The following is a 27,885-nucleotide window of genomic DNA, read 5'->3' as shown; positions in this document are numbered from 1 at the left end:
TTTCAGTGCAGGTTTATTTCAATTTTATATTTTATTCCAGGCAAGTGCTTATTACATGGATAGTATTCATGTCTCAATACCTAATGTCTTGGAGCATGAACAGCCACTAGAATACAGTTCAATAGTAAAAATACAATATGTACAAAATTAGGGTTTTTGTAGTTTTTTTGTTTGTTTTTTCCCACACAGCAGATGTATCCAAACACATAAAAATCTCTACAGTCTGGGGTCGCTACGATTTATATTTTAGGAAACAGAGACACAGTGACCAAGTCCTCACTGTAAACAAGGGCCACCTCTTTGGGGGATGGGGGTGGGACTCTGGGATGGGGGAAGAAGCAGCTGTTCCTGGAAAGGGCAGGGGTTATGGTGACCCCTAATTCCCTTCCAGGAATTCCCTGCCCTTCTTTGGCCCCCCAAGGAACCAACCTCCCCATCTCCCCGAGGTAAAGACTCCCAGCCAGTGAGCCACTCTGAACATCAAAAAGTAAAACACGCATGAGAGGTAAGATGTGTGTGTGTGTGTTTGTGTGCGTGCGCACGTGCGCACGCATCCCCCAGGCTGGAAGGGCTAGGGAGGGGAGGGGCAGGCGGCCCCACAGGGCGAGGACAGATGTGGTCCTGACAGCTCTCAGGGGAGATGCCCAAGGAAGGGCTGGGTGGAGGCTGCCCTCTTGGGCACACAGCGTCACAGCGTTCACGAAAACAAAAACAACAGCAACACCACCCATCGTCACCAATCTGGACATAGTCATTCGGCACTAGATTCCGAGGCCCGCACTGCGGCAGTGGGGGCGGGGAGGGGCGGGGGCGCGGGCGGATGAGGTATCTGTGCAGGCCCGAGGGGCAACTGGCTAACAGGACAGTTACGAGGTGAGCAGAGCTGAGAGGAGGACGGCTCGCCAGTACTTCTCTGACTGTTCCTGGGGGCCAGGCCTGCCCTTCTCCCTCTGCTCTTTCTAACGTAATCACACCAGGAAGAGAGAAACCAGCTCCGCCCAAAACAGGGTGGTAGTGGCAGTGGCTGCAGGTGCAGAAAGGCGGCAAGTGTGAGGTGGGAGCCGCAACTTGGGGGGGTACAGGGTGCCCTCCTAGAAGCCTCGGAGGTGTCCAGAAGGCCTTCCGTTTCCCCACCCCGGGAGACAAGGGAACAGTCCCCAGGCAGGTCTCCAGGACCAAAAGGAACTGAAAGGGAGTTCTTAGGTGGCTCAATCTATTCAAGACTTTTGCTGGCCTCCTCAGTGTCCCCCTCCCCAGGCTGTCATTTCAAACTTCACACCCAGGAACACTGGCTTCCCCCTCCACAGACACTCTGAAAGGCCATTGGTGAGTGTGTCCAGGTGGGGAGCCAAGTGTGCACATGTGTAACTGAGTGTGTCTGACACAAGGCCACTTGTAATAAATATGCACGTAAAAAGAGAAGCCAAAGCAGTCTGCTGAGGCGAAGGCAGGGAAAACCGTCCCCTACACACAGGCCCCCTTGCTCCTCCCACCGCAAGCTCAGCCCCGCCCGTGGCCCAGCTGAGGACCTTTCCTCAGAGGAAGGTGGTGGCACACAGCAGCCCCCACTGGGGAGGACAGGCTCAGAACAGCCCGCTGGAGAAAGGGGGACGTTCAGAGGAAAGAAAGATGGTGCCAGAGACGGAGAAGCTGGGTCAGAAGCCACAGTCCTCCCGGGTCTGGCCATGCTCCCTCCCCACAGGCCCCCAGGGCCAAGCCCCTGGATTTTAACTTCCTGATTACCTCAACAGCGTGGCTTCAGGCTCCTGGAAGCCAGACCAGACGCTGGTCCGTCTCCCAGGCAGCAAGGAGGCATCCAGGTGTACTCTTCATCCAGGGAGTGCACAGTACCGAACAGAGGCCAGACCTCCTCTCTACTTTCTGGAAGCCAAGAGTCAAGTCCAGGGATGGGGACAGGGTCCAGAACACCCTCCTCTCAGTCCAGACCTGGTTGAAGGTCAAGGGGGGGCAGGAGACAGCCAAGCTCCTCCTTCCCCGTCCCCACCCTCAGCCTGCCTTCCTGAAGACAGGAGCCCAGTGGCAAGGGTTGAGGGGCTTGGGAAGCTTGGCAAGGGCTTGGGTTTGGTTTACTATTAGTAGAGAATTGTCTTTTCTAGCTTGTTGTGATGAGTCACAATGACTGCAACCAGGTTGGAGAGCTCCAGGCTGGGGCACCCACCTGTCTGGAGTCTTTGGGACTCCACACAAGCCACATCCTAGGATCTGTCACCTGTACTCAGAGCAGGGCCCCCCTCAGTCCCCAGCTTTCCGGGCCAAGTTGCTTCAGTTCTGCTTCCCCCCTTTCCCCTCGAGAACCCAGGGAAGAGAAAGCTGAAGCTTGGGAGGGGAGGGCCCGGGCGCTCAGCCATCTCACCAGACAGAGCAATAGCAGCAGCAGCACAGGAAGGTGGGCAGGGAAAGCGGGAGAGCACGGTGTCCACATCGCACTGGTTTCTGGGGATGGGGGACGGAACGGCACTGGGGCTGGCACCAGGCCGGACAGGCGGCACGTTTGCCAGAGCGTCTCTCTTCACTTTGTCAAGTCCTAGTGCAGTGGGGTGACCCCCTGCCCTGTGCCCAGCTCCCTGGGGAGGCCCCTCCCTCCCCTGGCTCAGAGTCTCTGCACCCCCTTCCCCTAGGAGGCCTGGGGGTGGGTATGGGTGGGGCGGGCCTGGGCCTGGGCCTGGCTGGAATGTGTGGAGCTGGTGGGTGGGAGAGTGGGGGACAGGTCTCCCTCCCTGCCCCCACAGGGGGCCTCTGAGTGGCCTCATCCTCAAGCCAGCTTGAGCGTGCTGACTGGGAAGGAGGGCATGGTGACCATGGTCACAGGGTTGAGCACTGTCTGGCCCACCAGCTGGGGGTGGTGCACCACCTGAGCCCCTACGGCTGGCTTCGCCATGACTGTGGCCGGGGACCCCAGCCCGGCCGTGCCATTCACTTGCTGGTGTGAGAGGGTGTGGGCGATGTGGCTCACCGCCACGGGCTGGCTCACCGCCACAGGCTGCGGGTACAGGGGCAGCTGGGAGCCAAGGTGGGCCACGTGGTTGAGGGCGGCAGGGTGCACCGTGATGTGGCCAATGGGGGGTGTGGCGGGCGCCAGCTGCACAGCAGGGCTGGGGGCCGAGGGGGCGATGTGGGCGATGTGCTTGCCACCCGGCCCCTGCAGAACATGGTTCACAGTCTGAATGACTGAGGCGTGGGTGGTGGCTGTGTGGGCAATGACCGTGGAGCCTCCCCCGGCTGCAGCCACCAGATGGGCTGGAGCGGGCACCAGCGTTTGGGCCGGAGCAGCTGGGGGCGGGGGAGGGGCTGGCAGAGGTGTCTTCTGCTGTGGCGGCGGCGGCTGCTGCCCGGGGAGATGGGCAGGAGACAGGGCCACAGGCTGCGGGTGGGGAGGCAGAGGCGCTGTGCTGGGTGGCGGCTTCGGCAGCTCCGGGCGGGGGCGATGGCTCAGCTTAGGTGGGCCCAGGCCGGCCTGGTCCTCCTCCATATCCTCGTCTATGTTGTCCTCGCCCTCTGTTGCGGGGGCACGTGGATAGGCACAGGTCAGAAGGGCTTGGCAGGGAGAGCCTGGAGAGCAGATGTCCCTGGGGGCCCGGGATATTATGGGGCTGGGGCGGGGCGACACGGAGCGGGTGGGGGATGGAGCTCACCAGAAGCAGTGGAGGTGGAGGCCTGGTCGTCGTCAGGCTGGCCCGTCTGCCGGAGCACGCGGTCGATCTCCAGCACGTCCATCCACTGGCTCAGCTCGTGCTTGAGCTCCGCCAGCCGCTGCTGCGTGGCAATCTTTTCCCGTGCCAGACGCTCCATCTCATGTTCATATTCTTTCTCCTTCCTCTTCAGGGACTGGAGAACAGAGCCAGTAACAGCAAGGTATCCTGAGTGGCAGCCACGGGGCCCATGGTACCACAAACACCTCCCGCCGCAGCCCTCACCTCCAGATCACCTGGCCCCCAGAGGCAGCTGTGCAGTGACCAGCGGCCCAGGCGGACGGGGGCTGTTGGAGACCACACCTGCCTCCTGGTCCACGGCTCTGCCTAGGGAGGCCCAGCAACTGGCAACCGCGGGCTCTCAGGCAGGTGCGGATCCAGGTCAGTCCCTCCCCTACCCCCACATCAACTCCGTCCTGAGGGGCTTCGCTGCCTCTTGCCCCATCCACCGTCCTGGCGGCACCTCCCTCCATTCTGCGGAGCAGAACGGAAAGGGTAACAGACTTCTCAGTGGTGCCCAAGGCCCCCGCTGTCATTCACACCATCCTGTCACTCACGGATGCCACAAGCTACCCTCCATGGAACCCATGCCTCAAAGATCCCCAGACGATCCTGCCCTTTTCTCCCCTTCATCATTCACTGGTCTCCTTAACTTCAGTACCCTTGGAGGATGAGCCACCAGATTCTGAGACCCCCATCTCATCTCCTTGACCTTCTCTATGTCGTCCCTAACAGCTGCTGGCTGTGCACCTCCTCTCCGACCTCCTGGGCTCCTCCCCACGGTGCCCACCTGTGCCGCCTCTCCATACCGCTCTACGTCCACGCAGCCCGCAGCCCTCCAGGCGGCCCGCAGCCCTCCAGGCGGCCCGCAGCCCTCCAGACGCCCCAGGCTGCTGAGCTACCCCAGGCCCTGCAATGTGCCCCTCCTTCCACACCTGCCCCTGAGCTGCCCCGGCCAATGAGGAACAGCTCTTGGGAGGACAGCACCGTTGCCACCACCTGAGCACCCCTGGAGAGGCTCCGCCCTTTAAGACAGGTCGCAGGTAGCTCCTCCCCCGTGACACTGAGGCTACCCACTTCACTAAGAACACTGGAGAGAGCTTCCCTGTCCACTGCACCACCTCCCCTTCAACTCCCCCAGGGCCACAGGCAAGCTCTCAGGTCGACCCTCCCAGAGGTGCTGGATGCCCCGCTACCCAGACTGTGGCAATGCTCCCCTGTCAGAAGTGTCTCCAGTTTCCCTTTGAACGATGCTTATTAGCAGCCCTGAATTGCCAGCTCCTGTCCTGTTTCTCAACTCCCTTCCGCACCGAAACTCTCTCCTTGTCCTCTGTGACCTCCCGACTGACACTTTATTAAACCATCTCATCTTAAATCTTGCAGGCCTCCCTGTTCCCAGCTTTTCCTCAGCCCAGGCACGTCACGACTGCTGGGTCCACCAGACAGCAAGGACAATCTTGCTTGCTGCCCCATGAGTCTCTTACCTGACTTGCTCCTGAGCTTCTAGCTTCCAAGGCTTGCCATTCACAGCCAAGTGTAGAGCCCACTGGCTCACACACACATCCTCCCTTCTCACCCCTCCAGGTCTTACCTGCCTGTGCTCCAGGCCCACCACTGGGCCCCCACCCCCTCACTGTCCATCCCCATCCCACGTCCTCCCGGTACATCCTCCTGCCCTCAAGCCCTTCTTGGCACTGGCACCACACCTCTGAGCGTTTAACGAGACTGTCAGCATTGAGACTGACACTGGCTCACATGAGCCCCTAAATATTCCATGTTTTGTTTTTCCATCTCAATACGTGCTGTCCCTGTCCAACCCTGGGAGCGGGGCAAGGACTGTTCTGCAGTTACCTTACATTCCCTAAGGCTACCAGTGCCCAGGACAGAGCCATGAGTGATGTCTTGGCCTCGGGGGAAGGATCTGTGACGACCCAAGCGTGTTGGTACCCACCTCTACCCTGTCTCTCCGCCTCATTACAGGAGGATCACAGTCTCTCATTAGACTTGAGTTTCCCCTGATTCCAGTTCCTTCGGGCAATTTTGCAACAGCCTTTCCTGACTGTTCACCTGACCTCCCAGGCACAATAACGTCTTCAACTCCACACACCAGCTAGGCCCACGCTCCCTCCTGCAGCCCCAAACTGCTTACATTCCTGGCCTCACAAGTCAGAGATGCCTCAAACATCAATGCCTGTGACACGCAACCCAGACACAGCGATGCTCTGTACTGACCTGAGATCTGGCAGCTTTACACCTTTTATACTTGTTGCCAGTCCCAGGCCACACACAGCTCTGTCATCCTGGCTTTGAGATTAACCTGTCTCTCCCCATATTTCTGCCAGAAAGATTCCCCACCACCCCGATTTACTGACACACACACACACACAACCTGGCTTCTCACCTGGTTCTACCCTGAGAGGCCAGTGCTAGACATGCCAATTGGATGGAGCCACGTTAATGATGAGACCTGGGGTGAGTCAGCCCTCACTCAAACCTGGATGCAGGGGGCTGGAAGTGCCTGTCCTGAATGCTACCTGCTAGCTAGCGGGGAGCATAGACTGTCGGCTCAGGAAGAGAGGATGTCAGGGGCCAAAACCTCCAGTTCTCACCTAGTCCAGCTCTCCACAGGCCTAGAGATCCCTGGAAAGCTTTCCCAGGGTCTAACTTTTGTCCCCATTGCTTCATTCTAAACCCATTTCCTTTCTAAGACTACCTGGATGCGTGGTTTGGTACCTGCCTACTCCTCTTCCTGTTTCTGTCCACTTCACTGATCCTGTCTTCAAATCCTTTACTACCTCCAAGGTAATGTGGGTCTGGCTGGGGGCTACAGCCTTCCCATAGCTTCCCGCCTCAGCACACAACCGAAGCCCTCAGTCTCCACGCCCTATGTGGTCTCTCCCGTACTCCCTCCCGACTCCCATCTGGTGCCCCGCTGCCGCCATCTCTGCACAGCAACCCTCCTGAACACCTTTAACTTCCAAACATGCATCCTGCTTCCTCCTACCGGAGAAACTTTGCTCTGCACTGGGCTTTCTGCCCTCCACTTGTTTCGGTCACCCTGGCCTTCAGGTCCCAGGTCAAATGCCCCTTCCTTAGCGGCAACTTCCCTAACTCCCCAGAACAGATCCTGTGACCCCCTATCCCTACTACGCCCTCGTAACAGAGTTCTCTGATTATGTGATACTCTGCTGCAAGACCAACCTAAGGACAGAGATCCACAGTTTTTCCTTTGCTCCCCACTTTCTAGCCTCCCAATCAGACACAGGGCTGTCCTGAATAAGTAAATGAATGAAGCTGAGGATTTATAGAGAGCCTTGTTAAGTTTTCCAGCATTTCTGCTTCCACTGCTAGCCCCAGGACAAGTATCTCTTATGGACAGCTTGGGTCCACCTTGCTTCCCACTCAGCCCAGGCCCAAATCCCAAGTCTGCTGGCTCTACTGAGTCTCTTATTTCTGACTTACTTTCAAATCCACCATCTCGCAATCAAGGCTTCCGGACCTAAGTATGTGCCTACAGGGAGGAATGAGCCATTCCATCCTTCCTACTTCTCAATAATTGCCATCAAGTTAATATTTATAGACGGCCCATCCTCCTCACATCTTTATGACGAAGATACTATTGCTTCTTCCCACTTAGCATCATCGCAGCGCAAAAGAGGAAACCGATATTGACAGAAAATGTCAAATAGTTTAGACAGGGGTTTGCTCCCGGGCTACATGACTTCCTACGGCTGAAAGACTATAAATTTAGACTCAAGCCCAAGTTCTGCAGAAACATCCCAGAAAAGAGCCTCACGGGGATCCTCGCCTCTGAAACCCGAGGCTGGGCCCCCTCCCCTCTTCCCCGTCTCTCTCCCATTCCCTCTCGGCTGCCGAGGCCCCGCCCCTCCCGGAGCACGCGCGAACCCACGCGGACCCGGCTTTGCTGCGTCACTCCCCACAGGCCGCACCCTCCCTCCGCGCGCGCACGAGTCCCGCCCCCTGCCCAGCTCTGCCAATCGGCGAGCCCGGCCCCTCCCCTCCCGTGCCGGGAAGCGGCCTGGAAGCGCGCCAGCCCCTCCACCTCGTCCGGAGGGAGGGCGGAAGGGCGCGCGTTGGCGGAAGGCGGGGAGGGAAATGCCGGCTGGGAGCAGGCCCGAAGCAGCGCCTCCGTCCCCTCCTTCAACAAGTCTGGCTCCGGTTACCTCAGGGCTGTGACCCCTGAGGTAGCTGAGGCCGGGGGAAGGGTGGCCCACCCAGCCCTCAAGCTTCCCAAGAGCGCCGACTGGGAGACCCTGAGGCTGCCCCGCCCCCGCAGCCCGGGAGCCCTAAGTCCCTCCCACTTCCCAACGGCTACCTCCGGCTCTGTCTCCAGGGCAGCCGAGCATGGCCGTTCGCCCCACCCCCACAGCCTCCTTCCCGGCACGCGGAACCCTCGGCCGGTTTCCAGGGAAACCGAAACTCGGGCCGTCACGGCAACGGTCTTATCTGGCGGTGCCCGCCCCCCCCCGTACTGCAGAGAGGAGCCAATGCCCAAAAGCAAGGGACACGCGGCCAGGAGGGTCCCTTAAAAAAGAGCTTCTTTTAAACCCTGAGGGAAGGAGAATGTAAATCTTTACGTTCGGTGACCCCGGGGCTTCTCGTTGTCCAGACTGCCGCATTGCCCCCTCCCCTAGGTTTACCCCCCAAGGTCAGGTGGTGGCACCTCCGTGAGCTTACTGCAAGGATCTTGGTCCGTCTGGGCTACAAGTCGCGGGCTGGGGGGGGGAAGGTGTTTCAAGGGCGCCACCCTGCGGAACGAGCCACGCCCATCCCCCCGCCCCCGCCCCGTGATAGTCTCAGGCTGAAACCGGTTCCCGCCCAGGCACTGCGGGCGGGCGCGGTGGAGGCGCTGGCCACTCTACGCCCTTCCCACCCGCCGGGGCACTAACGCGCGGCAGGCGGTAAGGCAGGGCCGCGGACCGAGCTGACACTGAGCCGCAGGGGCCGTGCCGATCGCGGGGCTCCGCGGGGCAGCCCGGCGGGGGAGGGGAGCCGAGCGCCACCACCGCGCTCCCCCGCGCACGCGCGCCGCTCCCCGCCCCCTCCCGGGCGGGGAGCCCCACTGACGTCAGCCGGGCCATGTGCTCGGCGCCCGCGTGGAGGCGGGCGGGGGAGCCGGTGAGGGAGCGAGGGCGGGGCCGCGGAGGGGAGGCGGGGCGCGCAGGAAGCCGGCGCAGCGTCCGTCGCCCGCCCTTCTCTGGGCCTTGCTTCCCTACCCCATACCTGAATGTACCGCAGCGCCGTGCGCAACACGCTCAGATTCGATGTCTTCTTGTCATCCACGTTGGGGATGTTGCGCTTCAGGGTCTCAAAGCACTCCTTCAGATGGGCCCTCCTGGGGAGAGGAAGCAGCGCCGGTCAGCCAGACGCCAGGGGGCCATGGGCGGGAGGGAAGGCCTAAAGAGAGCTTGGGGACCACAGACGGGACCGTCCCGGTAGTCACACACACACACACACACACCTGTTCTTCTCCAGCTTGTTGTGGACTTCTCTGGTTCCGATTCTGAAATCCAGACAGACAGGGGGCTCAGGGAGTTGGGCCCAATTAGGCGGCCTTCCCACCCCCTGCCCCTCCCTCCCCAAATGCCACAGGCTTTTTGTTCCAGACATTGTCTCTCTAGAGAAGCAGCGATGAGCTGTTCAGTTGTTCGCCCTGTGTCGTGGGGCATACACCCCCTGGAGGGCACATGTAGGCTCGTAATTCACAACCCCTTTACCTTCCATCACATCCATGCACCTGTGAAGGGCTCCTGGGATAGCCAGTGGACCCCGGCCCTTACTCAAGAGCCCCATAATCCAATACCCTGTCCAAAGGCCTCGAAATGCCATTAGCCTCAACCTTGGAGGGCGTCAGAGAACCCAGAAGCCTGAGAACAACAGAGGGCAATGACCATTCCCCACTCCCCAGGGTGGGGATGGTCACAGCTCGGTGAGGACATATCGAAATACAGGAAGGCGCTTCTGGGCTGGGGAGGCAGGGCCACGGCTCTGCCAGGCTAGCTTGGGAGGGTTCTTTCTCTCGTGCACACCGCTCAGGCCGTGGGCCGTTTGTTCTCCTCTCCATCCCACCAGCCCCTGTGCCACACTTCACTCACCCCCCAGGCCTCTTCTTCTGTTCGCCGGATTTGACTTCTTCAGCGGGTGCCAGCTTCAGGGTCCCAAGAGTGGATGGGGGTGGCTGCTGGGGGGCCAGCTGGGGCTGGACTCCAGGGTGTGGGGCGATGGTCAGGATGGGTGTGGGGAGGGGCTGCAAAGGCTTGGGGCTGCCAGTGGGCGGAACGGTGGCCTTGGAGTCCGGCAGTAGAGGAGCAGGAGTGGGCCCCTGCGGCCTGGTGGGAAGGGGGGCCGACTCCTTAATGCTGAGTCCAGGGGCGCTAACCAGAGCCGGCTGACGAGGTGCCAGGGGCAGGGGCGGGGGCGGGGGCAGAGGCTGAGGGGAGCTGGTCACTACAGGAATAGGGATGACAGTCAGTGGGGTGGGGGTGGCCAGCGGGGGCGGGGGTGCCGGCGGGGGCGCGGGCGGCGACAGAGGCAGGGGCGGTGCCTCGATGCGGGGTTCCTCCACCGGCAGGGCGTGGGCCAGCCTGGCCAGGCTGCTGGCCTGCTGCTGCTCCCGCTCCCGCTCCCGCTCCAGGCGAAGCCGCTCCTGTTCCTCTACACAGAGAGAACGCCAGAGGGGTCTCAGCAGGGCCGGCGGTCCTGGGCCCCAGCTTCACCTGTCCTCCAGGTGCAACCCCTCCTCTGACCCCATCCCAGGCAGCACCGGTGACACCACAGATACTCATCCACACTTGATAGTTCGGCACTGGGCTAGGCGCTGGGGACGCAGCAGTGATCAAACAAAACAATCCTGGTCCTGCTGTTGGGGAGCTCATAGACGGAGGGGGGGGGGGGCGCGGTGAGGGGATACGACAAATAATAGGGGTAACAATCCAGGCTGGGGGAAGAGAGAGGCCGTGGAAAGGCCGAGCAGGAGCTGTCAGTAAGGGTGCTGGAGGCTGGGCACCCTGAATGTTGAAGGATTAAGCAGGTGATGAGCAGGGGCTGCAAGGCTAAGGGGAGGGAGTGATAGATGAGGTGGGTAAAGGCCAGCCCACAAATGACCTCACAGGCCACCAGGAGAACAGAGGAAGTGGTCAAATCCTAGATTCTGGGGAGGTACCTTCTAGAGGGCAGGTGGTACCTTCATTTCATAGATGAGATAAATTAGCTCAAAGAGGCAAAATGATTTGTTGAGGGTCATACTGTGAATCAAAGGTAAAACGGGGGCTAAACCCAGCCAGGTCTTCTGACACCTGGTGAATGCCTGGTACTTTCTGTGCCAACGTATGCTCACTAGGTGTCTATATGCGTAACACCCCCCCACACCCCTGTATCTCACAAGAGCCCCACAGCACAAGCAGGGCAGGGATACCACCTTCAGCTCACACGCGAGGAAACCAGGCCCAGGACTCAGGACTCCCAGGCTAGGTCCCAAAGCCCGTTTCCTCAGGTCTATACCCAAAATGCACCTGGTCCTTCTCTGTCCTTTGTGTGCTGGAACTTATTCCCCACCACCACCAGCAGCACAGACTACAAAAGTAAGAGGCAGGCAGAAAGGAAAGCAGGGCTTTTTAACAGGTGTCGAACAGGGCAGTGAGCTCCAGCAACCTTGCACACCTCAGTTCAGCATCTCTGCTGAAAGCCCCGCCAGAAGGAGAGGCCTGCTCAGCAGCGGGCTGAGAACAGGGCAAAGGGAGAGGCCCCTCCTGATCCAGAGGCCCCTCTCCATCCCCACCCTGCCCCCCACCATTCTAGTTCCCAGGCTACAGGTTTGGGCCAGGGCCCAGGGGAGAGGCTGGAGCCCCCAGGCCAGCGAGCAGGCTGGTCAACCAGCCCGCCCTCCTGCCCCGATTCACCACGCCGCTGACTAACAGAGTTGACAGCACAGGGAGGGCCGACACGCCCCAAACACACCACCCCAAGGGGCGGGGCTAGGGGGCGAGGTGAGCGAAGTGCCCCCTGGGGCGAAGAGCACCCCACTACCCAGGTCTTTGGGCTCAGGGGCCCCCGAAAACGCGAGGCCTCAGGGCCCCCTGGCCAATCAACAACTTGAGTGTGAACCAGGCCTGCTCAGAGCCCCTCCCTCCCACAGAGAAGAACAGAGAAGAAGAGGCGAAGGAGGAAGTAGGGGGGAAGTGTTCTGAGAGGGCAAGCGCTCAGTGGTTTCCCAGCAGCCAGCATTCAAGGGCTGGAGTCAGCAAGCCGGCCTCTTCCGTGTCTCCCCTGCCTCTCAGGAAAGGAAGCTACCAGGCCTGCACCAGCTTGCTGCTGTAAGCCGGCAGCACTGGCTTGTTACAGGCCCAGAGAAAACCAGCTCTCTGCGCTCCTGTTTCCCACAGACCACACTGGGAAAGGAGCCCTTCTCAGGCCCAGCCTGGGACATCCCCAGTCCGCTCCCCACCTCCCCCCACCCCACCCCCAAGACAAGGTCCTGGAGCTCAGGGCCCAAAACAGCCCCATCTCCATTCCTTTGAGCCAGGACCCGAACTTTCATTGGCCTTGGAGCAAGTGTTCCACTCTCCCACAAGTAGGGGGACAGACAGGGCCCCAAACCCCAAGGCCAGGTGCTCTGGGAACCTAGAATGAAGGCAAACCTCGTATTCCCCATATTTTAAGTCAAATCCAAAGCGCACCCAGGAGATGGCAACCTCCTCACCTACCCTCTCTGTTCCAGAGCCAGGCAGGCACGCCTCACAGATGCCAGGAAGGACCCAGGTGAATGGCCAAGCTCTATCACACCTGGATCAGCATGAAAAAGCTTAACTGGTGGTGAAGAAGAGGGGGCGCCCCAGGCCAGATCCAGCCAACTACAGCCTCCTGCCTTCATTCCCCACCTAGCGCTGACCCCCTTCCTGTGCACTGGGCAGGGGGAAACAAACTGGGGAGAGCAAACTGGGTTTTAGTAATATGGGTTTAGGCTCTTCAAAATAATGCTCTGCTGCACCCTTGGGTGCACTCCTCTTCTCACACACATACTCTGGCACCTTCCCTGGGCTCTGCCCAGAAGCTGCCCCCAGAGAATTTTGCATGACCCTTCTGGGTGATCCAGGGGTCAAGGGTCCAGGCCGACAATGGAGAGTATGGGCTCTGAGCTTCCCCCAAGCCACTGTGGCCTAGGGGCTCAGCAGGCACAGACCTGGGGCCAGAGGAGTCCACACCAGGTGGTGGCCCCCAATCTTCCGGGGCGTCTTCCCCTTCTACACGTAACAGGGAGCTTGGTGCCTGAGGCAGGCACAGGTGCGACTAGCTCAGGTAGAAGAGGGTCCCATTTCAGTCACTTCCATGACTGCTGGAAATGACCAGGCCTTCCTGCTGGCCACCAGGATGGCCTTGCCCTTTCCTCTCTCCCCTCGTGCACAAACATGCACGTGCACACACATCCTCGGTTCATCATTTGAGCAAACTGGCTGGTCTAGGTCAATAAACTGTCACTTGAGGCTTGAGGTTGAACGGGGGCCCAGATGAGAGGATCCCTGTTCAGGGCTGCCCATGAGGTACACACCCCCAGAAAGCAGTTCTGGTCAGCAGGCTCACCAGCACCCCCTTCTCTCCCATTTTTTCCCACCCCAAGTTAGAGGACAGAACCTCTAGTAAGAGAAAAAAATGAATTGCAGAGATTAAGCTGCTGCAGCCAGGTCTGGCTATCTACACATGAGTTTTTGGAGTAAATCTGGCTTTCCAGCATCCATCCATCCATCCATCCCCTAAGACCCCCTGCCCCACCAACAAGAAGCCTCACCTCAGCTCCCTGCCCCCAGTTCTCACCACCTGGAGGAGGGGCAGGGCTCTGCAACTTCTTAGAGGAGAGCCATTTCCATGTTCCTTCCAAGTGTTGCTCAAGTCATCCCTGTGGTCCTTACTGTCAGCTCTGGACTGACTTATTTTGGAAAGCATGGTAGACATGACAGTGAGGGTCTTCTCCCCTCCCCCATATGGCCAACCAGCCTGCGAGTAAAGTGAAGCTGAAGTGAGTGTTCCCTTGGAGCAACAGCAGGGTCAATCCTGTTGCCTCCTAGCACAGTGGGGACACAATAGGAACTCCTGAATTGCATTGTGTTGATGGTGGCAGCAGGTGACTCAGTCTCTCCAAATCTTGTGCACGCTCCTCCCCGTGCCGCTGGTCCGGCACGCAGGACATTCTCGGTCACCACCTGCACTGTCCATCACCTGACCCTGCTCTGGACCTCGAAGACAAGGGGGAGGGGCGCGTGAGCTGACGTCCTGGCCCATCAGTTCCGAAAACCCAAGCACTGTCGGTCACACATATCTCGAGTGACTCTTGACCTTGAGAGGCCGGCTGACCCGCCGCTTCCCCGCCCCTGGTTCACTGCTGCTTCCCCCGCCCGCCGGAGCGGCGGCGGCAGCGGCGGCGGCGGCGGTACACGCTGCAGGCGCGCGCGCGCACACAACACACACTACTACCTCCTGCATGACTCATCATTGAAGCAACAATAGGCAGAGAGAAAGGAAAGGAGGGCGAAGCACTCTCTCCACCACAACCGACCCGGCCGAAGGGCTTGGGGTGGGGGTGGGGTTGGAGGGGACAGCAGTCCCCGGATATTGCACACACGCCGATCCAGGGCTGCGGCCCTCGCAGCAGTCCGGAAAACGGAGTTCTTCCCCCAGTCCCTATTTCTGCAGTACCCTGAAGCTGGGGTCTACCAACAACGGCGCGTGGAGATAGGGGGCATCGCAAATCTCCGTCTCCCCGCTATCGAGAGAGCACCAAAGTTTGCCCCTTCTCGCCTAGTTCATTCCACACCGCGGCCAGGGGTGCTGCCAGGGAGCCCTGGTGAGAACGTCTGGGGGGTCAGTGGGAGTATGTGAGCTCTATATGTCCAGTGATTCTGAGGGTTTCCCTAGCCCCAGGATCAAAAACAGGACGTTGGGGGGAGAACAGACAGGTGAGCTCGGCTCCTCCCTCGTAGGGCAAAGGATCTCCCAAGGAGATGCCCAGCGGCCAGAGCCAGGGCCCAACCCGGCGCCAGGCCCCTCGCCAGCCCCGCCCAGGCCCCGCCCCCGGCCGAGCGCGAGGCGGCTGGGAGGCGCTGGGCCGCGCCGTCCCCAGCGGGAGTGTCCCCCGTGCACGTGGTCGGGGGCGGGGCAGGTCCACGTCACCACCCGGTGTAACCAACGGGCTTGGAACGCAGGCACACGCAACATTCCAGCCGAGAGCGGGTTTGGAACGCGCAGACACGCCACATTCCACACCGGCTAAAGTGGGGGGCGGCAAGGGGGGCCCGGGGGCTGCCCCCGGAGACCTGCGGGCCGTTTCGCAGATGTCCAATTACTCCGGCTCTCACCCAAACCCTTGACGCGCGACCCAGCCCAGCTCTGAGAGGCGGGGTCAGGCGGGGCTGGCCAGGATCATAAGACACGCGATGTCATTTCATTCTGCAAAGGCCGCCTCCGCCCCAAGCGGCGCGTAGATATGCCGGGAGCGCCCCCCGCACAGGGCCAGGGAAGCCGGGGAGCTGCTCCGCGTAGAGTAATTCCACCCCCCACTCCATTACACACACGCCCACTCGTGTGCACTAGACACTCGCCCGTGTACACGTCCATCCATCCGCTCTCATCGAGGCTCGCATCACACATCCCCCGTGCATACACGCACACACGCGCGGGTCTGCCACCCCCACGCAACACCATTCTTCACCCCACCCCCCGGCTCGCACATCCTCAGCCCTACCGAGGGCGCCGCTGGCCCACGGGAAAGAAGCCCCCCACGAAAGGTGCACAAGGGGTGGTAGGCAGCTGGGGTGGCGTCCACAGGAGCCGGGTCCTCCCTGCATGTTAATGAATTCATTAATTTCACTGCCCACAACACTCCCCGGGCGGCGGCTCTTGCGTGGATCCTTGCACTGCCCGGCTTCGCGGGCCGCCCGGGAGGGGGGTACCGCTCGCGGTTTCGCGTGGGCTCGGGGACCGGGGTCGCTCGCCTCCCCTTCCCTGGTGCCCCAGGGGCCCAGCCCGGCCGCTCACCACGTGCTCTCTGTTGTTGCTGCGCTTGCCATTCCAGGAAGCGGGCCGCCTCCAGTAACGTCTCTATGCTCATCGCGCCGAAAGCTGCCGGGGGCGCGCCGGGGCCGAGACTGCGGCCCGCAAACCGGGCACAGGTCAGGCTGGCGGGCAGGCAGGAGGGAGGGATCACCTCCGGGGGGCGACAGGACTGGGCGGCGCAGCGCACTCCACAGGGAAGAACGGGGGAGCACGGGGAGAAAAATCAAGGTCTCCCCAAATGTTTGCAAAATGTAATTTGCAAATTTAAAAAAATTGATGCAAGAAAAAAAAAAAGGCGGCACTGCCTCCCTCCTTCCCCTCCCTCTCTTCCTCCCTTCTGATGCCTCCCGCCCCGCTGCCCCCAGGAGTCCCGCCGACAAGAAAAGGCTTTGCAACAAGATGGCGAGGAGGCACCGACACACACAACAAGGGAAGGAGCCGCGCTGCCCCCGGCCGCCGCCCCCGCTACTACACCGGGGCCGCAGCCAAAGCCCGGACCGGAGCCCCCGCCCGCAGGGCCGCGGCGTCTCCTGAAGGGAGGGGCGGGGTCCAGGGCGGGCTGGCCCCGCCCACTCGAGACGGCGCGCGCACACGTGGCCTGGGTGGGGGTGGGAGAAGTTCTAGCCGGGTTCGCGCCCTGCATTTCCGCTTTCCCGCCTCGCCCCGCCCCGATTGCAAGCCACAAGTTGAGCAACGGCGGCGTGTTTGGGTCATTCACAACGAAATTTGTCCTGCTGGAGGGAAAGAGGGGTGGAAAATTCAGGACTTAAGTTAGCTCAAATAAAGATATTCCAGGTCAGGGAAACGTTAGAATGGTAGAGACTGGCCTGACCCTTGGGTCTCCGCTCCCTAGCCACACGTGACCTAATTCCTGCAACCACCAGGCTGTCGCAATTCCCCCGGGATCCGCCCCTGGGCGGAGCTGACGGCAGGAGGCTGCCAGAGAACAGGCGGAGGGAGCGGAGTGGAGATCCGGTTCCGCGTTTTGTCTCCGTTCCTCCCCCCGCAGTGCGTTCGCATCCTATTAGGCGATGTCACCGGGCCGCGGGCCAATGGGCGGGCAGGACAACACGGCATGGAGCAGCTCCACATGGACACCCCGCGCTGCCAGCCCTCTGTTTAAAGGGCCAGTGTCTAAAGGGTCACATTCGCCGGTGCGGATGGGGCCACTGTGTGGAGGGTGGGACGCTGAGAGGGAAATTCTGCAGTTGTGCCCTGACCTACCCTTTCCTTTTCACCACCCTCCCTTTAAAACCAAGCCTCTCTCTCTCCTTCCTCTTAACTCTCGTCTTTGTCCACGCGCGTCTGATGCGGGTGGAGACTCCAACTGTGCCATCCAAGAGGCCGCCCTTTGCTCTGGGGCCGGGCTGAGGGCGGTTACGGCGAAGCGTCCACAGCCCAGACCAAGGGGGCGTAGCACAAATCGGGAACAACAACGTGGAAGGCGGAAACCCGGCCCTCCCAGTGGCTGGGCGACTGAGGCCGCGGGCGGGGTGCGGGGGGCGGGGGCGGGGCCACTCCGCCCGGCCACAACCATACTCGCTGCGGGGGCCGGGACCCCGGCTGGCGCTCCTTATGGCTTCTTCTTGTGCTAGAGTTTGGGGGCGCCTGTGGGTACAATTAGAAAGTTAGTCCATTTTGAGGTCAGCTTGCCCAAATTCTCTCATTTTGCAGATAAGGAAACTGAGGCCCAGAGACGAGAAGGGACTTGTCTAAGGTCACTCAGTATTCCAGTTACTCCTTGCCCCGCAGGAGAAGCATTTATTCCTTACCCCATGGATGACTGTTCTGAAGGCAGTTCTGGGTCAGGGCCCTCAAACAGAAAAAAGTCATGGAGGACTATCAAACTGCTCGCACGGGAAGAGGGGGGGGTCTGACCACCTAACAGATTGTGATGGGGGAGGGGGACACTAAAAATCTTCACCTGAAACCCTGATGTACTGCACAGGAGGCCGCACAAACCCCACCTGTACAGTTGGTAGTGACAGGCATAGGCAAGCTGAAGGCATATTTGGGGCTCCCTGGAGCATGTCCAGCTCTGCTGTCCCAATGCCCGCAAGCCTAAGGCCCCTGGATCTTGGCCCCAGATTCCTTTCTTTGCTAATCAGTTCTAATTAGAGCGGGACAGTGCCAGTTGGGTTCAGGAACTTGTGGCCTGGGCTTCACCATCATGCAAAGCCAGAAAGCAAACCTTTATGAGGTTGGCTGAGTGGCAGATCCATCCATCCCATTCCATCCCCACTTCGCTGTTAGAGGGGTACAGTCCTATTTGGGGAACTAGCTAGAGGAGAGCTAGACACATATAAAGGGGCTACAAATGATGCTTGCTGGCTTTGTGCCTTTCCTTTGAGGTCATAATGCATGCCAGTGAAAGAAAATCTGCACAGATTCTGGAAATCAAGAACCTGGTGAACAGGAGGAAGGGGGCTGTTTGCCAGAACCAGTCTACAGGGGCCTCTGATATTTGCACACTTAATGCCCCAGCATCTGTAGCTGAGCAGAGAGAGGCCATTACACACAAATGACCAGGTGACACCGGCTTTATGATGAAGCTGGAAAGCAACAGGGGATCAGAACAGTAACTAACAGCCAAGTTCTTCTTTGCAGGATGAATGCTTTTCTCCTTGGAAGGCTAGATCTGTGCTGGTCCCAACATTGCTTCCTTTAAGGTGTCTGCTACCTGCTGTGTGTGTGTATATGTGTGTGTGTATACACACACATATACACACACACACACTAAACAGTCTTATATGTAACAGTGACTTGAGATAATGTTGCTGACCAAGTTCTCATTTTGTTAGGGGTAGCACTGTACCATTCTGCCCAGTGGCCCAGGATGCTCAGAGAGCGACCTCCAGCTGTACCCTTCTGCCTTCCTCAAGTGGTCATGGCACTTGTACAGCCCTGAAGTCTCTTCTAGAGGCTGAAGTCCAATTTTTCTGACTTGTCAGGGACCAGCTCTGTCACATCACAAAGGCACTCCTCTGGAAAGTAGTGCTCTGAAGACAGCTTTTCCTTCAGGGGTGGGGAAGCAGGAGATAAAAGTGGGGTGAACACAGAATTCAAATGCCAACCTCTCCCTTGTCCCCAATAACCCATCTGCTCCAGAGCTTAGTGGAGACACTCGTTATTTAAAACAAACAGCCTTCCTGGCTTCACATGATCATCTGTTTATTTGGGTCATGTGGGGACAGCAGCCAGGGGATGTTAGGCAAAAGGCAAGGGTTTAGAAAGGAGGCTTTTCCTGGGCCTGTTGCTGCCAACAGGAGCCTGAAAATGGCCAGTTTCTCATCAACCAAGGTTATTCTTGTTGGGGAATGGACAGTGGGGATGGGAGATAGATACCTATTAAGGGAATGGACAGTGGGGACGGGAGATAGATACCTATTAGGTGGCAAGGGGGAGGATAAAAGGAGAGGAATGAATAGGAGGCTGTTACATTTTAGCCAGCTTCCTGTTGCAAGGGGGTGGAACTCAAGTAGAAGCTGGCAATTTATTCATTCAAGGGAAAGTCTTTCTGATGTTTCAGCAGAAAGGTTAGCATGTTTGGGGAATAATCCAAAGCCCAGCCATTTCCAAAAAGTTGTTCCTAAAGTTTCCTTATGGCTTCTAGTGCTTAGTACCTTTGGGGCAGGAGGAAACCTGGCCCATCCATCGTTGTGTAATTCTCATGGGAGGATTTTCTATTTCCACTCTTCCTCCTCAAGTCTTTTGTACTCCAAGGCCCAGTTCAACCCCTGAATGTTTTGTTTTCATTTTTTTTGGCATCATGGCTTGTGGAATCTTAGTTCCCTGACCAGGCAGGGATCAAACCTGGGCCCACAGCAGTGAAAGTGCTGAGTCCTAACCACTGGACCACTAGGCAGTTCCCAACCCCCTCAATTTTTTAATATGCTGAGCTAGTGACATTCCCTAATGAGGCTGTCTCTGATCCCCCCACCATTCACCCCAACAAAACTCTACATATATACAACCCTAAGAGCTATGCAGATCAATTCCCTGACCCTCCAAAACATAAAAATAAGATGAAGGAAAGAGTGTGAAGCCATTAGTACAAGTATACCACATCCCAAATGTCCTAACCCTGTAGGCCTGACTTCTCAAATTATGCAAGTTGCCTTGGAGAGCTTTTCACCTATTATAGTTAAAACAAGACCAAAGGGAGAAAGCTGAGAGATGAAGAGGGAAAGACAGAAGACTAGTACACCCAGGGACACAGTACATGACGTTCATTTCACAAATATTTACTGTGTGCCTAACATGTGCCAGACACTGGGCTATCTTCATAGCCAAGGCCAGGGGAACTTTGGTAAGCCAGAGTGGGGTAAAAGATCACAGAGCTGAACTCAATTCCACAGCGATACCTGGAAAAGGTAAAGCTTTGCTCTCTCCCACCATGCTGGATGTAGCTAGCACAAGAGATCAGAGGACTATATAAAGATCTGTAAGGAAGGGTACTGATATACTCTTTTCACTGAAGTCTTCACCCACCTTCCTCTACTCCTGGTGAGTTGTCAAAGGACCTCTCCTGAAGCTATGAAACAGATACAGTCAAGTTCAGCCTTCCCATTCACCTACTTCCTCTTCATTGGCTCACACAATGTCAGAACTGGAAGAGCTTCAATCACCTAGACCCATCTCCCAAGAGGTGTTTTATCCAAGGTCACAAAGCTGCTTAGTGTTAGCTGGGATGAGAAGTGGCCTGGTTCTCTTTGGAGTGTGTGTGGGACAGCTCAGCCTGAGGAGGAGGGTCCAGGGTCCTCGAAAACCTCACAGAAATGGCTGATGATGGGGAGCTGGCTGAAGACAGAAATAATCATTGCCTTTGCTTAGTGGTGCCCAATAAACAAGCTTAGCAGGTGAGTGAGAAGGCAAGCAAAGAGAATCAAACTTAGGATCCAGGGACTCAGATGACCTCAGAGGACACTGTACTGCCTCAGGCCACCCTGAGGAATGAGGAGCAGGCCCAGGTAGACAGCCATTCTTCACCGGGCGCTTATGTCTGGCCTGAAAAGGTGATTGGGGGAAAGGGGCAGATTTTTATCCAGGCAACCGCCCTGGGTGTGGATACTGAGTAATAAGGAAAGAAATGCAGTTCAGAAGCAAAAGGGGAGGAGCCACACACTCTGAGCTTTTCTGAGAAACCAAAGCGGCTAGCAAGCAAGCAGTGCAGCCAGAGAGATGGGGTCCATGGATGACTTGGGAAGGAGGAAGCTGATCAAAGGGGAAAGGCACAAGGGAAAGGATGAGGACTTCAGTTACTCCTTTGAAGACAAACAAGAGGTGGCTTTATGAGAGTAAGTTAATTCAGGTCATGGGAGTGAGACTAGGCAAAGTTATTAGTAGAGGGAGGCGGAGTCTTGCAATGTGAGTCAAGAGCCAGCTGGATCAGTGGGGGTGGTGGATGTCGAAGACAGGGAAGGCCCCTCCCAGGGCAGAGTGGCTGGAATGCAATCAGTGCCCCACACAAAGGACTCTGGTCCTCGGTCCCAGCCAATGCAAGCTCACACGTGAAAGCAAGCCTGCAGATCAAGTCTTTAAAGCTCAAGACATCAGCTACCTGTGCTAGTGACTGATGCTCTTTCAGAAGAGTATGTAGGGCCTGGACCAGTGGCCCCTTACTGGCTGGACTGCCTCCATCCAGGGCCCAGCTCCATGCCCACAACCAGATTTCTTACCAAGGGACCAGGGCCCATTGGGAGAGTCTATACTGGGCAGTGCTGGGGACACTCTAGGACTCTCGAGGAGCCACATTCCAGCCAGTGCCTCTCCTCCCACTTCCAGGCTGGGGGCTGGGATAGTACATACCCCTGTTCCCCAGCCCCCAGCCCACTTGAGTCCCTGTTCCCATCACAGACACCTCACACAGCAGTGCTAGAGTTCACCAGTCATCTCTCTGAAAAGTTTACTCTGTGATAAGTCTGAACCATTCACTAAACACAGTTGAGTCCTTATAACTTACACCATACACCAACATAAATGCAAGTGTTAAATGTAAAAAGTGTCAAAAAGAGCCATAATAAAATACAGGCAAACATTTTTCTGCTCCAAGGGTGGTGAAAGAGGTCTCTACCCATAAAGGCAAACAAAGAAAACATAAAGGAACAGTTTGACAGATGTGATTATATAAGCCCTCTAAAAGCTCCTTGACTGTAAAAACAAAATAATTTTCACCCACCATAAACAAGAAGAAAAGGTAAATGACAAAATGGAGGGAAATATTGGCAAGATGTGCCCTTGCAATTTCAATAACAAAAAGAATACTTGGATAGAAAAGTGAACATAGCACACAATTTAAAATTCATAAAACAATAAATATATGAAGTAACATAAATATATATATGAAAATGTTTGGCCTTGCAATACCATAATAAAATTAAAACAGTGAAAATATTCTTTATCAGTTGATAAAGGACTTTTTAAAACTGGCCTTCTAGTGCTATCAAATGTGTGGTAAAAACAGACACTTGTGGAAATGTAAAGTAGCACAACTTTTTCAGTGAACAAACTGGCAATATATATGGAAAGCCTTTAAAAGAGCATTATCTCTTCTGCTTCAGTAATCCTTATATAAATTTATCCTAAAGCAATAAGAAAACACACAAACACTTCTGTACAAACATATTCACTAAGCATTATTTACAGAAGTGAAAACCAGGAAACCTGAATTTCCAACAAGGAACAACTGGTTTTGTGAAGTGATGCTCACAATATGGCACGTGAAGAACACCGGGTTGTTAATAAACGAAAATGTTAACAGTGGTTGTCTTTGGGCAGTGCAATTACTGGTAATTTTTATTTTCACAAGTTTTCCGACACATAGATTAATTTTATAATCAGAAAAAGGTTATCACAATATATTGCTAAATGAAAACGTTTATAAAATAGTAACACAGAATGTGATTCCACATTTGCTGTTTAAAAATATATATGCCTATAAAAATACTAAGATAACAAAATTTAAAGTAACTCCATTTGAGTAGTGGAATTATAAACTTCTATTATTTTCCAAAGTTCTTACAATGAAAACATTACTTTTGTAAAATGAAATTAAGGGGGAAAAGCTCTCCCGTGCTTCCTCAGGAAGGGCCTCATACCTCTTAGTCTCAACTAACTTGACCTGCTGCTGTGGGTCTACTTCCCATCCTAGTTTTTCTTTCTGTTTCTTCACCCCCTCCCCCTAACCCATCTAAATCTGCTCTTTCTGCTGCTTAGCTCTGAAATCCCCCAGAAACAGTTCAGGCTTCCTTCACAGTCCAGGTGAGAGATGTGGAACAGCACTAAGTCACTGGCAGCAGGGCTGGAGAGGCTGGGCTGGATTCGGGGGCTCTTTCGAAGGTGGTGAGGAGAGGGAGGCGCAGAGATTTCTAATGTGGACGGCTGGGTGCTGGGTGGTGGCCGAGAGCACAGGAGAGAAGCAGGTGCAGACAAGCTGAGTTTGCACAGCCACAGACCCGGGGAAGGTGTCCACTGGGTGGCTAGCTATGTGGGTGTTGGAAGCTGAGGAAAGGCCTAGACTTGGGCGTGATGAATGTAGGAGTGAGCAGTACTGAAGTCACGGAGTGGACACGGTCAGCCACAAGTGAGAGAAAAAAGCGAGGCCCATGGATAGAATCTTTGGGATTCTCCCTTCAAGAGGTGAGGAGAACTCTTAAAATGGGAGGGTAGGCAGCAACCAGACTTCAGTAGCTGAAATAAAGAGTGAGGAAAGTGGAGGCAGCAAACATGTGGACACTTCTACCACTTGGTGGTAGAAGAGGCCACAAACTGATGGTCTACCAGGTCTCTATAAACTACTGAATTCGCTGTTAGGGTTTACATATTTCTCCTAAGTCTGGATTTCTGGATTTCCTCAAGAAAGAAGAGGAAGACTCAACAACACTGGGCAGCTATGTCTGCACGGCAGTGACAAGCGGGATTGAATAAAAGCTACTTCGTAGCAGGAGTACTCCATTCGTGGGAGCTCCAGCACTTCTTGCCTGGCCCCTGGTGTAGAAGACGAGGAAATACTTCCCTTTGTGAATGAAAGTCCTCATTAGTGCTCATCTAGACTTCACTGAAATAGAGGCCAGCGTTTGACCCATAAGCCCCACGTTTGGCCCCCGAAGGCAAATCCTGGGACAAACATATCTGAATTAGGGATCCTGACCAGACTGCGAATGCCCATTTCCCAGCAAGAGACATCGTATCAAAAGCCTCTGGAGGGCTTCCCTGGTGGCACAGTGGTTAAGAATCCGCCAGCCAATGCAGGGGACACAGGTTCGAGCCCTGGTCCAGGAAGATCCCACATGCTGCGGGGCAACTAAGCCCGTGCGCCACAACTACTGAGCCTGCGCTCTAGAGCCCACGAGCCACAACTACTGAAGCCCACGTGCCTAGAGCCCGTGGTCTGCAACAAGAGAAGCCACCGCAATGAGAAGCCTGCACACCTCAACGAAGAGTAGCCCCTGCTCTCCACAACTAGAGAAAGACCGCGAGCAGCAACGAAGACCCAACGCAGCCAAAAATATATAAATAAAATAATAAATTTATTTAAAAAACAAAAAAGCAAAAGAGAACAAGACCCAAGAGCGCCTGGAATTACAAATGTACGGGAGCAAGCCCGCCCTCACCCACTGCCCCAGGCTCAGCGGTGCTCCCTGGGCAGCCTTCTTTCGGGCAGAAAGAAGCCCCACAGGCTTCCCTGCGTGGCTGCCAGGGCCCGCCCCCAGCTGGGGACTTCCCAGCCCTGCTCCCAGACGCTCAGCCACGCTCCCTGAATGGGCCCACCCGGTGGCAGGCAGCCTGTCCTTCTCTCCAGATTTACACAGTCCACTCCTCTACCTGGGGAAGACGACTTGCTATTTTTATAACAATTGTTACCTTCTCCAGCAAGATCAGAAAGTACGTCAGTTTTGCATTCTGTAAGTGAAATATGTGATGCTGCCTAAAAAAACAAAAAAATCTTTCTTCTGTTATTATACAATTACATATTGTCAAGAGTCGTTACCTAATGATCAGTTATTTTACGTTGATTCTGATGCAACATGTGCTTGCACTAGACATTTTATTTTGTGGTTTTGCTATCTACTTAATTATCTGTACTACTGCCAAATACAAAATTCTATAAAGATTTGGTAGCATAAGTTAAGAACTAACTATAAGCAATTTCACTTATTACACCTTTTTTTTTTTTTTTTTTTTTTTTTTCGGTATGCGGGCCTCTCACTGTTGTGGCGTCTCCCGCTGAGGGGCACAGGCTCCGGACGCGCAGGCTCAGCGGCCATGGCTCACGGGCCCAGCCGCTCCGCGGCATGTGGGATCCTCCCGGACGGGGGCACGAACCCGTGTTCCCTGCATCGGCAGGCGGGCTCTCAACCACTGCGCCACCAGGGAAGCCCCCACTTATTACATCTTGTTCACTGATCATGGGCTGGAAAATAATATTACCTTCAAATGCTACATTGTGAAGGTGGGTAAGAGATGCTTTTCTATTCCCTGTGTCATATAATTGAAGTCTCCTTCCCTAGAGATGGGTCAAATAAGCCCAGAAGTCCATTTCCACCCTCAGTGTAGCACTTGTTACAAATCTTGAGATTTGGTATGAAATCTCAGTCTCTTATCTCTGGACCTGAGTTCAAGTCCCACCTCTGTGACTTAGCTCTGTGAACAACCTTAGGGCAAGTCACTTAAGCTCTCTGAGCTGCCACTTCCTTAACTGATCACACAGGGACTCCATACCTCTTTGAAGGGTTACTAAGTCAGACAATTTACATAGAGGACGGACAATAAGTGCTGGTTCCCTGTTCATCCTCCCAGTGCACAGAAGCTTGGATTTTGCTCTCAGTCAGAGAGGGGCAGTCTACACCCGCAGTTATACACTTGAGGTCTCAGCCTTTTCACCTGAGTCTCTTGGTAGAAGATTTTCTGACTAGAGATTGAAAACTCACAGGAGACTAAGAAGAGGTGAGCAAGTTGAGAAGCCTACTCTTTGTTCATGGACTCTTCCAGGTGCTTTAGTATTTCTCTCACGTAACTGCTGCTACAACTCTGGGAAGCAAGAATTCTTCGTCGTTTGTATGAGGAATCCAAGCTTTAGTGAGAATGATTGACCCTGTAAGTAGAACTGGAACGCAGACCCAAGTCTGATGAACCGTGAAGGCTGTGCTCTTCTGTTTTCCACTCCCCTGCACTTTCTGGTCCACTCCGTCTTATCTCCGTTCCCTGGCTCCTAACAAGCACCTGTGGTCCCTCACTTCCCTGAAGAGAGTGGGAGCCCCCGACGTCTCTGCTGGGGCTGAGAGAGGCAGAGAGGCTGCACCTCAAAGGGCATGCAGAGTTGCAAGGCCTTCAGTCACAACACAGTCCCCTGGGGTAAAAGCAAAGCCTCCGAAAGGCAGCATTAGCTGTTCCAACCAGCAATTGAAAAACATAAACCGCTGTTTTAGTCATTTGGGTGAGTCACAGCAGAGGATCTGAATGTCTTTACAGAGCAGAGCAGGAACTCTCTGGTATGTGTGTGAGGCCCTGCTGCTCGTGGGTGAGCCCCATGCAGGGCTTTCTAATACTGTACTGGCACAAGCACCAAGAGGTTTGTACTTGGGAGCATTAGAAAGTTCAAGACCATCAATGCCCTGCTCCAAGAGGCAGAGGCCAGCCAATCCATTTTCACTAGTAAGCCTCTTCTGGGTTTTCCTGGGGTTAGTGCCCATTCAGCAAACTGATTCTCCTGAGCATTAACTTCTCCAAAAAAGTTGTGGTCACATCCCTTTCCTAGGGGCACCTCCTGGCTGGCTGTAAAACTGCTGCACCTTTGAGACCTTCCTTCTCTCAGAGGGTTCCTTAGTTTTCCAAACTGGACCTTCTTCCTCCTAATGTACAGGTCTGTTGCATGGCCACCTAGGACATCTGATCCTGGGCCATAAAAATAAGGGCAGATGGAGCTTCCCCTTGAGCCCACACAGACCCAGGGTTAGTGACAGACATGTTCCACACAGAAACACCTCTTGTGGGAAAGAAGGCCCAGCTAACCTGTATAATATACCTAACACAGAACCAACTGTGACAATGTTTTATGTAAATAACACAGCACATGCATGCTCTTCAGCCAGCCAGATAAACCAAAACAAGAATTAAAAGACAAAAGAAGATTGAAAGCAGCTTGTTTCTTAAGGCTCTCTATATTACTCTTCCTGCAACATAAAGCTTTTGAAAAGTTACTATTTAAAATCACTAAACATCCCCCTCTGGTACCCCCATTAACTAGAGACCAATAAAAAGTTGATCCAAGGGACTGACCCAACCTGGATATATTTTAGAGTAGCAGGACAAGTCAACTGGTACCATAAAGAAACATAAAAAGGTTGAAAGCTTATGCCCAGACTGCAGGGTGGTGGGGTTTTCTTTCTTTCTACTTTTATCTCGCTAATTTTTTTAATGTTAAAATGTACTTGCTTCCATAAAAATGTTTATCTGAGCAGCAACTGGATATTTCAAGACAATACCGAGGACACTATTTTATCCACGCCACAGTGAAGTTGATAAAAGGGCCAAATACGCCCCCATGTGGCTACAGAGGAAAATGCCTCGGTTTAAGTAAGAAGGAGGGGCTTACAGGAAGCCTCGAGTTTTCTACAGGCCTTTGCATCTTTTTCACACCCTGCAGTTTTATTACTTGTCAGAGCTTAGAAGTTGGTGTGCTCACATGGTAAGCTTTGATTTCTATCAAGAGAAGAGAGGTTTCATGTTTTTAAAAATATATACTAAAGTTTTGAGTAATCCACACGCACCCTTACGATCAGCTTTGACTCCAACACAGAGACACTAACCCTACTAGGACAAGCAGCGATGCTCTGGCGTGTGAATACCTGGGCAACGACGTGGGGTGAAGGGACCAAACTGCTGGAAGCAAAGCAGATTCCAAAGAACAAAAGCAGCTTATTCCCCTCCTTGGAAAACAAGTTCAGCTTCTGTTTCCACTTTGGTTATCAAGAGATCAGAAGCCAATGCAAGGGACCAGAATAGAATTTAAGATATTACCACAAAGATCGTATTCCATACCAATCCATCAACATGAACTTGACCTCTAGACACTTCGGTAAGTATCACTCAACATTATGATACCTGGGTCAAT

At 55.3% G+C, this 27,885-nt stretch overlaps 1 protein-coding gene across 1 annotated transcript; it reads right to left on the bottom strand.

Moving 5' to 3' along the window:
- MNT (MAX network transcriptional repressor) lies at nt 1–16,379 on the bottom strand. Its single transcript, XM_082603697.1, has 6 exons — nt 15,756–16,379; nt 9,827–10,385; nt 9,193–9,234; nt 8,955–9,066; nt 3,654–3,846; nt 1–3,516 (listed from the first exon to the last, which is right to left on the bottom strand). Exons 1-6 carry the CDS (start codon nt 15,826–15,828, stop codon nt 2,774–2,776), a joined length of 1,722 nt encoding a protein of 573 aa, XP_082459823.1. The 5' UTR covers nt 15,829–16,379; the 3' UTR covers nt 1–2,773.
- Between the last annotated feature and the right edge of the window lie 11,506 nt (nt 16,380–27,885).

This window comes from Mesoplodon mirus (assembly GCF_964341445.2).
Source record: "Mesoplodon mirus genome assembly, chromosome: 18".
In the NCBI taxonomy this organism is placed as follows: domain Eukaryota; kingdom Metazoa; phylum Chordata; class Mammalia; order Artiodactyla; family Ziphiidae; genus Mesoplodon; species Mesoplodon mirus.
Note: the sequence above shows the minus strand (reverse complement) of the source record. Positions and strands in the feature narration are given on the sequence as shown.